General features: G+C 36.0%; 1 protein-coding gene across 1 annotated transcript in view; it reads right to left on the reverse strand.

The window, feature by feature from the left end:
- auh (AU RNA binding protein/enoyl-CoA hydratase) overlaps window positions 1–17,534 on the reverse strand; it is a 207,750-nt gene extending 190,216 nt beyond the window's left edge. The window contains exon 1 of the mRNA XM_039759472.1: window positions 17,238–17,534. Coding sequence (XP_039615406.1) covers window positions 17,238–17,496 — 259 coding nt within the window. The 5' untranslated portion in view covers window positions 17,497–17,534. The remainder of the gene's footprint in view (window positions 1–17,237) is intronic.
- Window positions 17,535–18,185: the final 651 nt, after the last annotated feature.

Below are 18,185 nucleotides of genomic sequence, written 5' to 3' on the forward strand. Positions count from 1 at the left end.
CTACTAACACCAGTTACAGGGTACTGACTTAATACTATATATTTGGAGCTCAAAGTTTACTTTTATAGATCTAATAGATTTTAACGCTCAACAGCTTAATCCCAACTATACAAAATTGTCTTACGTGAGTAGGGACACTGGAGTGGAACAACAATCTGGTTCTTAATAAACTCCATCAAAATTCTCAACAATCAGGCACACCCATTACAATGTAAATTTTAGCTCTGTGGCATTAAACAGATTCTGTCATGTTCATCATATTCCAAGCACATTTAGCCATTCTAAAATCACTGGTTGGCACCTGAAACACTGCAAATATTCCAAGATGGCAAACAAAATCTAGAATTTCTGATGAAAGCTAAAAAAAATTTGTAACTTTTTTTATTGCGACAAATGAACTAAAAATAAATGATTTTAATCAATAGTTAAATTCTGAAAGAAAAAATTCAAGAATAACTCTCAACAGGCAAAAAAGCTTTTATATCTCCTGTCTTTGAGAACTGATACAAAAATTTACCTTAATTTCATTAGGATTTACCCATGGAGGCTTTTCCAAACACCTTTGATGTTTTTTTTATTTTTATTAAGAGCTTACTGCCCTCTCTAAAATTGTGCAACTATAATGCAAATGCCGTCTCGAACTGTGCCACTCTAATTGTTGAACCATACTAGCTGATGAAGACTGATACTTAATGTAATGAAAATAAATTTATATTAAATTAATATTTTCACATACATCAATGCACTGTTTCAGAGATCTGTGCAGAAACACTCTAGGAAACATTTAAAGCACATTTAAGGGGCCAAAACATTTAATACAATTTGCATAAAAATAAATTACAAGTAAAAGGGTATCAAAATTCAGCTTTTGACCACAAAAGGATCAAAGAAACGAATTCTTATGCTACATCATTTCCATTAAGAACATGAAAGCTAATATGATTTTAGCTCAGAAAATAGATGCAGAATTTAATATAGTTGGTGCAAAGAAATATAGCAAACATATTTAAGAAATACTACAAGATTTTATACACATTGGACTGTAACAACAGTGAGGCACTTGCCAAAGATGTTCCCAGGTAAAATAAAAATGTCACAGCTTAATGCAATGTGCGTGGATGGGCTCAATAAACCATTGAAACGCTCTGAAATGGAAGATGCTATAAATTCCTTACACAGTGAGAAAACCACAGACCCAGATGGCTACTCAATGGAATCTTAAAAAAAAAAAATGTTAAATTAGCTCAGTTAATATTAGCTATGTTTAAGGAAGCTAGACAAGATAACATATTGCAAAACACACTATACCAGGTATCACTTTCTGTTTTTCCAATAAACAAAAAAAGGATTCATCCTACAGACCAATTTTCATGCTTTTATTTGTAAATGAAGAAAAAGTTTTTGATACCAGTCATCTTAGACATATGCTCAATGTGCTATGCAAACTTGGATTTGGACAAACACAGGAAATAATCATGGAAAACATTTTGCCCTATAAAACACAAGAACATGGGCAAAAAATAACCCAAAGGTAAACATAATATTTGTAATAATTTAGCATTTATTACCCAAAATACACTAAAATTCAGTTTTTACACAGTGATTTGATCAAATGTCACTTTTATATTTAAATTTATCCCCTTCCCATCTTTACAATGCTGTCATTCTCAAAATGGAATGCTGCGTTGTACTACTTGCTACTGCAACACCTGCTAAAAACATTAACAAAAACACCACCAGCACATGACTCAAAACTATTAAAAAGACTCATCTACCAACCACAGAAGCCCTGAAGATACATTAACTCAAAACAGAAATGCATGCTTATAAAATATCTTGACCATATTGCTCGGGCTGGACAGTTGTGTATTATTATGTGTGATTATGATGGCCACAATATACAGTACTAATGATGGAAACAATTCTTACATTTCATTTAGTACTCCCGTTCTCTCAGAGATCGGGCTTCCCCAGTTACAGAGCACTGTAAGCAGCAAACATGTGGATAGTAATCAAGCACAAACACTTACTAGCTGTTAAGGCACTGGCAAATCATAGGCATTCACTTTACAGAATTACACACTAAACCAGGGGTGGGCAAGGTCAGTCCTGGAGGGCCACTGGTGGTGCAAGTTTTTGTTCAAACCTAGTTGCTTAATTGAAAAGGCAATCCTAGTCAAACTCAGAACCTATTTAATTTTATGGCTTGTTAGTCTTCAATGTTAGGTTTTTATATTGTAGATTTTTTTTCCTTTCCAATGATATCATCCAAATTATTTGAAGCCTAAAATGGATCATTTTCAGTCTGCAACATTTTTCTCTTAAACGTTTTATCAAACCAAATAGTGCATGATGACTCCACACAGGTATAAATGGAATCAAGTTAAAAAGAGAACAACTGGCTCCTTTGTCATTTGCATCTTAATGCTAATAAGGCACCATTAAAAACAAAAAATGCAGCTGTTTAAGACTGAAATAAGCTATTAAAGGTGCAGAACCTTAACAAGACAGACCACTAAAATAAAGCATCAAAATGTTACTTGAGAAATGAGTGCTTCATCAGCAATAATTTACTTTCTTTAAGAAACGGGGTTGGAACAAAAACTTGCAGCCACTACAGCCCCCCAGGATTGACGCTGACAAACCCTGCGTTAAATGCTAAATGCATTTTTAAGACTCCAAACCACATTCTTTAAAATGTTAAATAGATGTATTTTCTGTCTGACGCAGCTTAGATATTCTCAGAGAATATGGACACCACTGCTCATGGACTAAGAGTTTCACGCAGCAGCATGTAACAATGCGTTACTAACTAAATTCTTCTTGAGCTTGCTACGCACATTGTTACAATTAATGTGCTTACATGTATTGTATGTACAACATAACTATTAAGCAGTGCTCACTCTAACTTCTTACATTATTGTAATTGAATCTTCTTTATTATCTGTAACATTTGTTTTCTAATAGAGCAGAAATCCAATATAATATTTCGACATTTACCTTTCCCCCACCATTTTATATTTTTTGAAATGGTGAGTGGTAGTTATGGCTGGCTTTTCAAAATAAACATTTTACAGGAAAAAGGGAAAAGTTTAATCAAAACACAAGCATATTTTATTAAGTTTTATATCTATAATTTACCATACTAAAAACTAACAAATTTTATAACAGGCTATATCTTTATTGTAAAAAAGGAAACATTATTAAACACTACATTTTTAGTTTTCCAACTAATCCAGAATTTAACAATTTCAAATTAACAATTTAACTGGTTTCCTGTAGAAATGGAGGTTCTGCTATACACTGTGTAACAAGAATGAACTGTATGCAGTTGGCAAAACAAGGTGCATATTTCAATGTTCTCTTAACTGAAACTAATAATTGCATTTATAATATTGAAGGCAATAATCATCAATTATTAATTTTGTCGTTTTTGTAGACTTATATGTATTTCAAGGCCCAATAGGCTTTTTCTCACAGCAGTGCCAGTATTGTTGTTAAGCTCATTAAAACAAAAAACATTCAGCTTTCCGGCCCCAAACGACCAAGTTTCACATGTCTGCATACAGTACGGGGAATGATCAGTACGGGGAATGATTGTTAATCTGTCCAATGATGGTTAATGGATGGGTCAATTTAAGTTAGAAAGCAGTCTAGAATCTTAAATCTAGGATTCTCACGGTGTGATCTGTACACCACCTGAGATCAACAAGCTTGAATAAAGCCATTTAGAAAGTCACATTCCTCATATCATAGAGGAGTTCTAATTTGCTCAGATACGTCACTCTGTCATAAAGATATTTATTTAAAACTCCCAGGCTACTGCCTGACAACCAAACTAGATCCAAAAGTATCACCATTAATCAGACTGGCTGACTCTTTTGCTAATGGTAAGTGTAACGCTTCATTAACTTTGCATTGTGTAGGCAAGAGAAAACTCACAATGAGCAAAAAGAATTAATGAACACAAATAAGAACTTTATAATGCATAAAAGGAAAAAGTATATACAGTACACCTCCTTAACTGCTTTTTAGCTCATTTCCAACACCATTCTACATTACTGTAATGAATTTTAATAATAGGAATGCTGTATATACCATACCAGAGGTCCTTATGTTCAGCCCTGAAGGGAAACAGTGGCTACTGGTTTTCGTTCTAACCCAATTTCTCAATTTACAACTAATTATTGCTGCTGAGGCAAAAACTCAAGCAACACATTTGTGCTTCATTTTAGTTACCTAACATTTTAAGATTCTGATTCCTTAATTGGTTCTTTTATTTTTAAGCAGCTGCATGCACGATTTCTAAATGGTTGCTTTAAATGGTTCTCAAGTTCAGTACTTAGAGCCCATTGTGGATACAGGTTTTGATGCCAAATAACTTCTGCTGGTAAATGGACTGCCATCTCAATTATCTTGGTTTTTATAAGTTTTAGGGTCAATTCAAATAGATAACTGGGTTTTAGGGGAATGTACCAAGAACTATACATGTAAAATGAAGATCATTTTTTTTTTATCTTGATTTTTAAGATTTTCATCACCATCACAAAAACTTCTACTTTGTTTTGTTATTTAACCAATGTTACTGATGAGCATGCAAGATGCAAGTACAGTAAATGAAGTCTTATAGGTTGACTTCTCATGGTGTATCCTATGCTTGTTACTTGTCATTGTTAGATTAAAATGAACAGAGCTAAGTCCATGGAACAACAATCTGAACAATGGCAAAAATAATTTTCATTTCTTATAAATGTAAAAATCTTATTTGTTTTTCTGATTGCAGAAAAAGAGAAGAACAAAAAACACCAGTAAATCAAACAGTGAGATCAACTGGAGGTAAAATGAGTTACTGATACGGAAATTAGCTGGAACAAAAACTTGCAGCCACAGAGGTTACCAACGATTGAACTAGAGAAAAATTTACCTAATGTGTTCCCACTTGCAACAGTGTGTGCTCATCACTGAGCATCTGGTTTAATAAATAATTTGGAATGAAACAGAAAAGCAAAAAATGAAGAACTGACAAGTATTAATCTGATACAGTTTACAAATCACTTGGATGATACTCTTCGAAAAAAGAAATAGACAATATAAAAATTATCTGAAGAGGTAGAATGAAAGCAACTGGGTTGTAGAAAGAACCTGCAACCAGGACAGCCTTTGGGAATCACTCTTGAGCTGTACCAAAATAAACAATTTACTTCAATGCTGACCTTCCTACTGTACCCCTGTTCACTTGCAGTGATAGCTCACTCATATTCTAATTTAACACTTGTTGTAAATCAGTCTGTTCCTAGTCCAACCTTCAAGAGTTACTACACGTCTTCCTTTAATGTTTACTTTAATATTAACCTGGAAAGCCCATCTCTGACCACAGTAATCCTTTGATTCCATTTAGCTGGTGACATGTGCCACATCTGTTGCATCAGACTATTGGCCGTTATGCATCCATCTGAAACACATTGAGTACCAAAGACTTAAGCCCTATTCGGACAACTTAAATTATACCTTCTGGTGTAAATCTAATTCTATGTCCTAATCGCTCATGTCAGTAACTTTAAGGACTTTGATATCCCACTGCAAACTACTGATTAGATATTTGATAGCTATTTAAAAGCAGATTGAACATGCAGTACATAAATAGACAATAGACAATATACAAGACAATAACTTTGTTATCAATACTAAAACCTTTCCAAGGTAGATGTGGACTAATATGTTGGTATTGTATGCCTCCTGAAAAGTGATTACATGAAAACAATTGTCCCATGTACACTTGCATATGGTTGACACGTGATTGAGTAAAGCAAAGTAAGTGTGAAAAGAAGTGAAGTATTGCTTATTCTGCACAAATATTCCAAAATGACCTGGACACATTTGCTGGTACACCTAGATGCATACGGGCGTCGTTCTTATCCCTACCACCTTAGCCGTCACTTCCCCTACCTCTTCATATTTTACATCATTCTTGAGGCAGATTGAAGACTTAACTGCCAGCTTAAGTGAAAATTTAGGGAAAACGTACTAAGTAATTGCAACACAAACACTGAAAATCAGTTTTAACACGAAAAGATGACAATGAAAAAAGAGAAGAAGCAGGCCACTAGGGAGGAGAAAAGAAGAGCTGCTCAGGAAGCAACAAGCGCATCAACCTCTGAGCAAACGAATGGTAAACGCACAGAGAAAGAGTATGAAAACTATGAATGCTAAAGGCAAGTGTATTCATTGCTTGATATCGTGTAGTGCGCCGCTACTGGTCAAAAATAACTGGATTAAAGCGATTTTTCAAATTAGTTGCTTTCTTTAATTAGTCTCACATGTCTCCAATCGTGCAGTCATTCACCCTATTAAAATGGGGAAAAGTCATCACTCTGTTGTTCTGTAACATTGCGTCCCACACTGAACAAAGAAGAGAGTAGTCAGGTGATCAGAAAGAAAATACAAGCATTTTAAAGACAAAGTCTATGAGACCATCTCCACGCAGCTTGATGTTCCTATGACATCAACAGCAAATATTAAGAAATTTAAGGTCCATAGGACTGTAGCTTCCCTGGACGTGGCCACAAGAGGAAAATCATCCCCAAAATTGTCATGAGAATAGCAAGAAAGGATGACAAAAAGCCAAGAACAAACTTCCAAAGAGATACAAGCTGAACTCTAAGGCCAGGATCCATCAGTGTCTGATCTCCCCATACATAATTAATGAGTGACAGCAGGGTGAAAGGAAAAAAGACCCAGGAGAACGTCACGGTTTGGGGAAAAAAAAAGAAAAAAAGCTAAATTGGAAATTGCCAAAATACATATTGAAAAGGTACAATGCTTCCGGAAGAATGTCCTTTGGATATAACTCAAAACTGGAGCTTTTTGGAAAGTCCACAGAAAAAAAAAATGAAGCTTTCAAAGAAAACACCATACCTGCTGTGAAACATAAAGACTCCGTTATGTTTTGGGGCTGCTTTGCTGTGACTAGATTGTGGTGCATTGAGTTTGTGCAGGGAACAATGAAATCTCAAGACTATTAAGACATTGCAGAGCAAAACGTATTGGCCAGTGTTAGAAAGTTCTGTATCAGTCATAGGTCATGGATTCTCCAACAGGATCAAAACACATTGCTAAAAGCCCCTAAGAATGGCTAGAAACCAAATATTGGAGTATTCAGGAGTAGCCTTATATGAGCCCTGATTTGAATCCTGTGGAACATCTATTGAATCTATTGAATATTGAATTATCTATTGAACTGAAACAGTCTGTCTGGAGAAGGCACCTTCAAACCTGAACCTGCTGGAGTAGTCTGCTCAGGAAGAGTGGGCCAAAATACCTGTCAACATGGGCAGAAGTCATACTGAGAACTACACAGGCTATGTAACAAAATATTAGTTTAAAAGGTTCCATTACTTTTCTCTATGCCGTTTTCATTTCCGTGATTAGCTGAAATGTTCTACTGAATCAAAACTCTAAAGCAAAGTCTGATTTTTGTCAAATACAAAATGAATAATGATGGGTGCCAATTACTTTTATCAGTTTCAAGTTATTTCAGGGACAATTGCAGGTTCTTCTTTTTTCGGGGAGAGGTACCAACAAATTTATCTATGACCCCACCCCCCCCAACCACACACACACACACAAACTTACATACCCGCACTCCACATCTGAATGGGACTACCATGTTGGGAGAGTGGTTAGCACTTCTACCGTACAGTTACAGCATTCAGGATCTACAGTAAATCCCACACCCGGCTGTGGTTGATTTGCATTTATATCCACAAGTGATTTTTTTGGTACTCCCATTTCCACCCTCATACTAAAAAACATGCCTATTAGGTTAATGGGCAATTCTAATCTCATCCTGTGCAAGTGTAAGTAAATGTAGGAGTGAATCCTACATTGGACTGACACGGTAAACCACCATGGATGGCCCACCTCCTTCTTTTCAACCCATAGAAATATCTAATTACTGTGTATTTAAAATGCAATTACAAAATTTAGAGAAATGTTCCATAAAATTAGGTCTGCTAATAAAAGGCTGATTAATAGCAAAAAAGTCCTTACTAATATCATAATTCATAACAATGTGTCCTTTACACCAGCTATGTACACAAATGAACTCCAATTCCCAGCTCACACTGCATCAAATATGACTCGCTACTATGGGTCAATCTTGTTGGTTCTTTAAACAGACAACAAAATTACATAATTTCACCTAACACTATCGAAAATATTGATTTAGTACCTAATTCAACAAAAAAGATTTACAGTTTTATGGTGTTATATAATTAACCTATCTACCTTTTCGTGTACAAAAAAGTACATTTTCCAGATGACCTGAAAAGATAGAAACCAGACAAAAAATAAATACTCCAAATTAAAAGACAATGAGCAGGGCTAGACAGTATTTAGAATTTTATATAAAAAAAAAAAAAAAAAGTTAGTTTTAATTATAAAAAAAATCTAAGAATGACAGCATTCACACCACAGTATTTATTCATTCTTACAGTAACTGAGAGATTTCCTGAACTGCAAAGAGCTCAACTGCTAAACATAGAGAAGATATAAAAAAAAAAAGAAAAAAAAAAAAAAAGTTGACAAATGAGTGGACCGCTAGCAGACAGAAACAGTATAAATATGGACAGATTAACTCAAAAATTAAAATGTACTTTGGGTGGATGAAGGCCATGAAATTCCCTTTCGTTGCCATAACACAGTGTACATCACCCTCTTTAGTTAAAAAAAGGCTATTTATTACACTTGTAAAGTGTAATAAATACCACAACATGTACCAACTACCAAAAGAACCACATACTGAAGTGAGTATTTCATGTAACCTCCACAAATTTAAAAAGTATGACCAAAGCCACAGTTGAAAAAAAAGATGATAGAATAGAGAACCTATTTTATTTTTATGCTCAATTTCTGACCCTGGTCTCTTTTCTTTTTGTCAAACCTATGTTTTATATACTGTGGAAAAATACAAAATGTCAATCTGTATGTGACACAACCTATGAGGACCAACATATTTAATGCTACAATTACATAATTGATTTGATAAATAAAAAAGGAATATTTAAGAGTAAGCAAAAGTGTGAGGAAAAAAACAGAGTAAGCAATATCTAAAACACACAGACCATGACACTGATGGCTACTGTTTAAACATTATACTGCAAGCAAGACTACTACCCTCAGGATAAGCATGTTTGGAAAATGGATGGACTATTGCAGTAAACGTACATTTCTGATCATAAAAGTGGAACCAGCTGTTGCTATCATTCAATATAAAACACTACAAATAATTTAAGAAAGGCCTTGTGCAAAAGTAAATCGTACAATATAATACTAGTGTAGTATAATATAGCCCATATCAATAACCAATGATAATAATGAAAATATAAAAAGTAACTTTAAGCAGAGGTAAAACTCATAACAAAAATCACTCCAATGTAAATCTGCTATGAGCTTAAAGGCAGCAATCCTTACCATTCTATTCAATGTTGGTTATCTTAACTATAATGTCTTAACTAATAAAAAGCATACTTTGCATTAATATTATTTTTAATACTATACAATCTGTATATGGAGCAGATGTCAAAGTCCAAAATGTTTTTTTTTTTTTTTGTTGCTTGATCTACTCTAAAATCCCTCAAATTAAAATAAATGCAAAGAGATGATACTGATGTAATATACTATGCAAAAGGCAAAGGCTGTTCATTCTTAATAAGTCAGTCACTCAGATTTCTCTCAGACAACAAGTTTGTACTATAAAGAAACTCATTCACATGTAAAGGGATGAGCCCATTGAATTATTACTTTTTAGGACAAGCTTGTTTGGTAGTAAATGGCAACTTTTATACAGTAAAACAACTTGCACAAAAACTACATATAACTTAACTCACATAAATAAATAAATGCTTGCCTTTAAGATGAAAATGCTTCAGCCATCAAAATGACTTGCCATATATTTTAGGCAGAGGAGAGGGAGCTGTATAGAATTAATTATGATACATGAATAACTGAAATGTCACTACCAACATGAATATAAAGATCTCCCTGTTCTCTGCACCTTTATCTGACCTTTCTTCTAAACTCACCGAGTCCAACTTAGGATCATGGGGAAAAGAACCCGCATCCTTCAGCACTGGCGCAAGGTAGTAGCCAAATATGAAACCCCATCAAAGGCAACACTCGCCTATATACCCATTAGTACCTCATAATTTTGAATTATTTGCCTAACAAAGTTTTCTGGGACATGGGAAGACACACCCCTTCTTGTTTGTATGTATTTTTTGGGGGAGACGATTGATCAATAGATATTTGTCCCCAAGGAATAATAAATGTTAGAAACAGCAAAATATAACACATAACAAAGGGAGCATAACATAATGTACATAAGGCAATATACCAGAGATTTCAAATCAATTCCCAAGCTGCAAGATATCACTGAAGGCAATTTTCTTAATTAGAAGTCAGCTGCCACAAATAGATGATCATTTTCAGATTCATTTTAGTTCATATACTTAAGATTTTTAAAACCCTTAATTGCTTCTTTTACTCTTAAATAGCCAGAGAGTCTGTTCCTTTTCTATTAAAAATTGGCAAATAAAGGCTCCAAAATTTAACTTGGTCTCACTGATACCTATGTGTGTTCATCATAAAGTACACATTTCAATAACACTTTAAAAGAAATAAGTTGAAATGGATGTAACTGTACTAATCTACTATACTTCAGCATAATTCACAACATGTCCAATATGACAGCTTGAGAGCACTAACATATAAAAATAAATAACATTTCGCATTTACAGAAGGGGTTAGCTAAAGGCGTTTTTCCACTGCATAGTACGGCACAGCACGGTTCAGTACAGCACACCTTGGTTCGGCTCGGTTTGCGTTTCGACTGCAGTTTAGTACCGCTTTAGAGTGGGCGGGATTATTCACGTGTCGTTATAGTTGCACCGCCTCTACTGCCGTGACACCGTGGAACTTTTACAACAACACGCAGACAACGACAACACTTTAGCTCGACAACGCGCAAGGGTAAGCATCTAAAAAAAGCACATCACTAGCTAACTTTTATCACTGTTGCAAAGCATAAAATGAAATTAACTGCCAGTGTAACATTAAAATGCTGATTCTGTATATTACAGATCTTCCACATTTTGCAAAAAAGTCGCCGCAACAGACCATCTGTTTGGACATTTAACCGTGCTTCAGAGTGGTGGGATGTGATTGTTCCCGGTTTTACAAACACTCAGTGGCTGGAGAACTTTCGAATGTCTGAAGAAACATTCATCCACTTATGCAACAAACTGCGTCCAGCGATGGAGAGACGGGACACAAACTTCCGCGTGTGTGTACCTTTAAAGAAAAGAACCAGCAGTTTACACGTCACGTTTTGGTAACGGTTCGGCGCGCTTGGAACCTCGGCTGAGGTGGTACTAAAAAAAGGACCAGGTACCAGGTACTGTTCCCAGTGGAAAACCCCCCAAATGTGAGCTGAACTGAACCATGTCGTGCCGTACTATGCAGTGGAAAAGCGCCATAACAGAGAAATTTGCTGGATCAAAAATCTGCACCCACACAAAATCTCACAGAAAAAAGCCAACAGCCCCTATCATACATAATGTACATTGACAACAACACTGAGGCTTTTAATAAAATGCACTACAATCACACTAGAAACTGTACTAACTTTGTATTTTTTACTATCTCTTGATGCCTAAGGACATGCTTGGTTGACAGGAAGGACTTTAGTTTTTTGCTTTACCTTTGTACAGAATGCTTGCTTGAATATAAAAATGGTATTCATTCATTGTAGTTAGGTACTGTTAAAAAATAAATTAAGAAAACTTTGGTTATTGAAATGCAAAAATTTGAAACTGCTCTACAAAAGAGCACCATATTTATAGGGTCAAACTAAAATAAGAAATTTTCTTTAAGTGGGATGTGTTTTTGCCTCCACCAAGTAGGCCGCTCCTGTGTAGTGTTATTAAATCACAGAATTTTCTATATAACTAAATCTAGCATGGGCAAGGGAATGTGAATTGGGAAATGGATTTAGCTTTTTGATTTGACAAACTGTTTTAATCCCCAGATAGTGATAAATTAAACAATAATACTTCTTCCAATACCCTTAAGACTAAGTAAGGAAGAAAACCATCTGCCAATGCACGGCTCTTATTCAAATGCAATTGCAAGTATATTAAAAAAAAAAAAACACTTCTCCTTCTGTAAACAACACATCTTTCCAGACTACTTACAACTGTGACGACAACAGGCCATTCAGTCTAATGAGCTCACCAATCCTATTTACCTAGATTGCTAAAAATAACATCATATCAATATATAAAACACCCTCAAGTCCTACTCTCCTCCACACTACTTGGTAATTTACTCCATGTATCTTTGGTTCCTCATGTGAATGCTCTCATGTGTGCAAAGTTTATCCTTAATGTATCCCAGTATTCCTGTTTAAAAATTAACATAATGTTAAACACATCAGTCATGTCACCTCTTAATTTCAGATTCAACTCCTTCAATTTCTCCTCACAGAACATACCTCTCAGTCCCAGAATCAGCCTAGCTGCTCTCCTCTGCACTTTCTCTGACACTGCTACATCTTCATTTGTAATATGCAGACTAAACCTATACAGAGTACTCCAGCTGATTATATCACTTAATCTTAATCCCCCTTGACTTGTACTCCAGACACTGTGATTACAGACATAACAACCTATTAGCTTTCTTGATCGCATCTGTACACTATGTTGATGTAGGCAGTGACGAGTCCATTATAACCATCGATCCTTCTCATAAGGCATACTTTTCAAGTTTGAGACCTCCCATTACGTTATCAAATCTAACATTTCAACTTCTGACATGTGATACTTTACATTAAATTTCATCTCCCACAGATCTTCCCAAGCCCGTATGCGATCCAGGTAGTAATCTAGATAATTCTGCATGATTTGCCTTTCTACCTAGTTTGGCATCATCTACGAACTTAACTAGCAGGTTATATATATTCATATCTAGATCATTTATAATGAAAGGAGCAGTGGCCCCACGACCAGTCTTTAAACATTACCATATTCTGAAAAAGCTCCCCTCACCATGACCCTTTGCTACTTGTGCATCGGCCAATTTTGTACCATGTCCATACACCGTGTCTTGATTTCCCACATTTTAGTCTGATCACTAACCTTTCACGTGGTACCCTGTCAGAAGCCTCCTAAAAACAGAGTTAAATATGACAGGACTGGTAACAATCCCTGCAGTGGGCTGGCACCCTGCCTTGCACCCTGTGTTGGCTAGGAATGGCTCCAGCAGACCTCCATGACCCTGTAATTAGGATATAGCGGGTTGGATAATGGATGGAGGGTAACAATCCTTCCCGTTTTCTTTATATTAGGAGTGTGTAGTTCTGGTCCTGGAGGTCCTCACTGGCTACATGATTTTATTTGAACTAACGTCTTAACTTACAAATCTTGTCATTAAACTCCTTGTTTAATCATGAGACATTTTAGGTTTTTGACCGATGCCTCAGAATTAATAAACAGTGATATTTAGTGAACAACAATCTTTTGCATTTCTACATTTCCCTGTTTCATTTTAATTGTCTTGCTTTCAAAGAATTTTAAGTTACAAGTAAAAATAGAGGTAAAAATTAAATAGTTATTGTCAGCTATATGTGTGTTCTTTATTAAGCTTTTATTAATTTTGTGGGGTAAAAAATTAAGATATAAGATTCCAAACCTCCAAAGATACACGGAGCTGAATATCTGCAAGTTTCATACACAAAAAGCTAAACACTGCAGGCTAACCACTCCACATTTTTATTGTCTCTATTACTTTTGGAGCTATATCAATATAATCTGCAGCAGCTGTAGAATGTCTTCTAAATGTGTGATTATTTACTGTCATTAAAATTGTAAGAGGGATGTGGGATGACAAGAGGAGATGGCTGAAACAGTCAATGGCCATTATTTCCTTTGCTGAAGGCAAAACTGCTGAAATATTTCTCTCATGTATCCAAGCCAGGATACACTATTTGCATAGCCATTTTTCAGTTCAATAAACATGACACCATCTCTTGGAAATATATTTAAGTTTCATCACTATTCCTGAAGATGTTACAACTGTACATGTAGAATAGATCAATCAAGTTAATGCATGCAATGTCTGGGGGAAAAGTATTATGCATGAACTCAACAGCAACAATTAATGCACAATCTACACTGCAGTGAAATCAACATGGGAGTGTGGCTTACTTTTTGTCTGACACAAAACCCTCGGGTTTCTGAACCTCACTGTTTTAATTCAAAAGAAAAAATAAAAACAGTCATACAATAATTATGTAGTGTCTGTAGTAAGAAGCAGAGTATTTTAAAAAGATTACTCATTTCATCAAATACTGCAAAACTTATGCTTGTCTTGATATAGAAAAAGTACAATTCCATTATATCCTGCAGAGGTAGCAAGGGGGAAGAAAACCATCATAAAAACAGAACAAACTCTTGTTTATCTTATTAACAAGGATGTTGTAATATATTATTCCCTGGCTCCATCTTGCCAGTGTGAATGGCACTGGTACAAGCTCAGTTTAAGTGGCTATTATTTTTACTGTTCAACACACACAAACTGTACAGATGTAACAAAGAACACACAACGATAAAGACGGTTCACAAAATGAATATAAAGATGGAGGTTTTCAGCATTTATCCATTCTCACTCATTTTATTTTCAAATCCCTGCCTGCAATAACTAGCTTTTACAACTTGAGATGGAAGGAAATAACAAACGAACAATAGATTTTACCTCACTAGAACTAAAACAGACTGTGTGAAGATACCATGGATAATATACTGCTTGGACTCCAATATTATCTTCATACACAGACTTTTGATACTCTGGGTTAAACAGATGATCACAACTCCATGGTGATCAATAATAATTATTAATGACTGCTCAATTTAAAATATTTTCAGGTTACTGACAGTGCAGCACATACGCACAACTGCAAATCTCAAAAATGTGGTTCTCAACTTGGGATTAATAACATTTATGTAAACTAATCTAAAGGGGAATATTAGATGTATTCAGCGGCAGAAACATAGAAAACAAGGATACTGACTCAAAGGACAAATAATACAGGCAATCAATTGATAAAATAAATGTATATTAGGGCATGGTTTACTGCATTTCAGACATGAACATGTCTGAATGAATAAGACAAACAGAAAATTCAATTCGCACATTTTTGCCAAAAAAAAGAAAAACTCAAGTTTTCTGAACAACCATCTTATATACGGATTACACTGAAAGTTTTCTGTCCTTCTCAAAGGACAGTGACATGCACATTAGCATCTCCTACTAGTAATGAGCAATAACTTTGACAAACAACTTTAAATCAATAGGTCAGACTTTACAATGTGGTCATGTCATTAGCTTAAATACACCTTTCAAATGAAGCAGAAAAAAATCCAGTCTAATTATGTTTTCAACATACAGAAATTGAAACCAGTACCACAACGCGTGCATGCTCAGGCATTAAAATTCTAGAAAGCATCAACTACATATATCAGTAAACATAATATGGATGTTATTAATTTCTGCACCAAGCCAACTAACATGCCATTTTTCACAATACCCTAAAGAAGGGGTAACTTAACTCTAGTCCTGGAGGACCACAGTGACAGCAGGAGTTTGCTTTAACCAAATAATTTATAACCCATTTATCCATTAACTATTTTTTTTTTAGTTCTAGTTAACTCATTTGCAATGACTCACAATCGTTAATTGCATATCTTAGTTAACCTGCCATCACTTCATAATAAGGTGCAAATGAAAAAGGGATCACTAGCTTCCCAGCTAAGGTGCTTTCATTTAAACTTGTGTATATGCACCACTAAGTATCTTGCGGTAACACAATATTTTGGAATAAATAAGACAAAAATGGAAGGGCAAAGAGGTACAAATCTGTGCCAGACAAATAAACATGCGGATGACATTCTCAGAAAACAAAAACTCTACAATGTGTAGATTTGTCATGGAAGAATGAAAGCACAAACAACCCATATAATTAAAGTTTCATTATCTGCTAGGCCTTGCTTGGAATTGAAAAACTGGTTGGAATAAAAATCTGCACCCACTGCCAGCCTTCAGGACTGGATTTGAGTGCCCGTGCCCTAAAGCAAAAGAGTTGGTGCCTTTAAATTTGTAGCCACTTATTTACCAAAATGTACAGAAAAAAATCAAACAAATGCATATGCATATCATGGGTGTTGCTAGATGCTTAATGGTTTAAAATCAAAACGTACTTTATGTCCATCTTAAATGAACAAGGAGAAACACTTTTATATTAGGTTAGCATACATATAGTAATGGACTATTTAGTCATACACGTTTGTGCTGCGCTACTCTGGGCAAATTCACTCCTAGAAAGTCGAAGGATTTTCATTTCAGCCAGCCTGATGATCAGAAATGTACATCTCTAAAAAAAATGCAGGAATATATGGAATTACTGGAATAAAAAAATAGAAACCAAATCATTGCTTAAACTAAGCTTGATTGGTAACTTTGTTTTTAAATAACTTACTAGCACACATTTGTTTTGTTGCATCGTACGCTTTTCATCTGTAACACATTCACTTGTTTAATAAGGAAAACGTGCAAACTAATGTGAAGGTTAAGTCCGAAACTGCACCTGTCATCCATATCACAAGTACTAAACCACTGGAAAGACGCGAGGTGGGTGCTGTGGTGTTCTAAATAAATGTAAACAACAAAACTTCACTATAATACGTAGAACGACAGAACCCATCCCGTTAGATTGTTTGAACACGATAATAAAACCGTGCAGGATCTGAAAACCTCAAAGAACCTGCTCATTGAAAGACTGGCAGCAACGAAAATCTGCAGTTAACTGCGACAGTCCACGGCCGAGTTTGTCCACCACTGGTAGCATTTCAAGAAAGAGATTCTCAAGGGATTACGTTTCCTCTTCCTGATAAATAATAATCAATCAGTTTACGGCAATGTCACATTCACCATGCTGTGTTATAATATGCGCTGCCCCTGCACAAGGTCACATTTGGAAGGCCCTCTGGTGCGTTTTGTATAACCTCCCCACCAGCCCATTTACGTCAAAGTCACTTCACACCCGATCTCTTCCCATGATTTTGCAGCACCATTACACCCTGCACAATATGATGACACCGGAGTACTGCACAGGCGGTGGAGCGTACCTGAGTCCTCTCCATCCAGATACCTAACGCTCAGGTCGTCTCCACCGCTGTGTTTGGCCTCGGAGCTGGTAGAGTTGTAGCGGCGACCCGCTCCGCATTCAACCACGCAGCCTGTTAGAAGACAATGCCGTTTTGCTTGTGCACGAAGCGCTGTCTGCACCATGACAGCAGACGGCCGTAGCACATTTACATATGGACAAAAACATAGCGCAGACCAATACGGCCGCAACAACGACCCGCAACCAGCCAAATGCGCCATGCTACTGTGCGCGCCGCTGTTTGCTTATGCGGACTTTGAACTCTGACCCGTGATGACGTGAGGCGCCCGCGCGCGTTCTGCGTCTTAGCACGGAGTGCAATGGAATCGCAGGAGGTGGCGTGTGTTGTGGGTAAAGAAAGAAAGCGGGAAGCTGTAGAAGAGGACGAAACCCGTCGTTTCCAGTTGCCACGCCCCTTTAAATAATGCTAACACGTTATGATTAATATTAGTTATCACTAATATGTTACCGAAGTAACGAGAGGAATTGCATGTGTGGGGTATAAGTGTGTCCATCTAAGATTGCCTCCAAGCTTGTGCCCCCCTACGTATTAGATAAGAGGGTCCGATCCCACCGCGACCTGACCAGAATTCGAAAATGGGACGGAGTGTAGTTAGCGCTGCAGGCGTGGAGCGAAGACTTGGATTTTCCACCGTTGTTAGTGCCAGTCCTGACAAGGTGATCGCTTTAAGCCATAGAAAATACAGCTTTTGCTGTTGTCAACCCTCTCTCTTCTATGAGTGATTTTTTTTTATAGGAAACACGAAATTATTAGACAGAAAATTTAATAATGTCCATATAAGGAGATGTGTAATGCCTTCAAGATTCATTTTCGGACTGCAAAATTTATTAGCAATGACCGAAAAACCGTATAGCTAACCTTAAATAGATTATAAAGTCAAAGAAGCCA

This window comes from Polypterus senegalus, chromosome 7, assembly GCF_016835505.1.
Source record: "Polypterus senegalus isolate Bchr_013 chromosome 7, ASM1683550v1, whole genome shotgun sequence".
Classification (NCBI taxonomy): Eukaryota; Metazoa; Chordata; class Cladistia; order Polypteriformes; family Polypteridae; genus Polypterus; species Polypterus senegalus.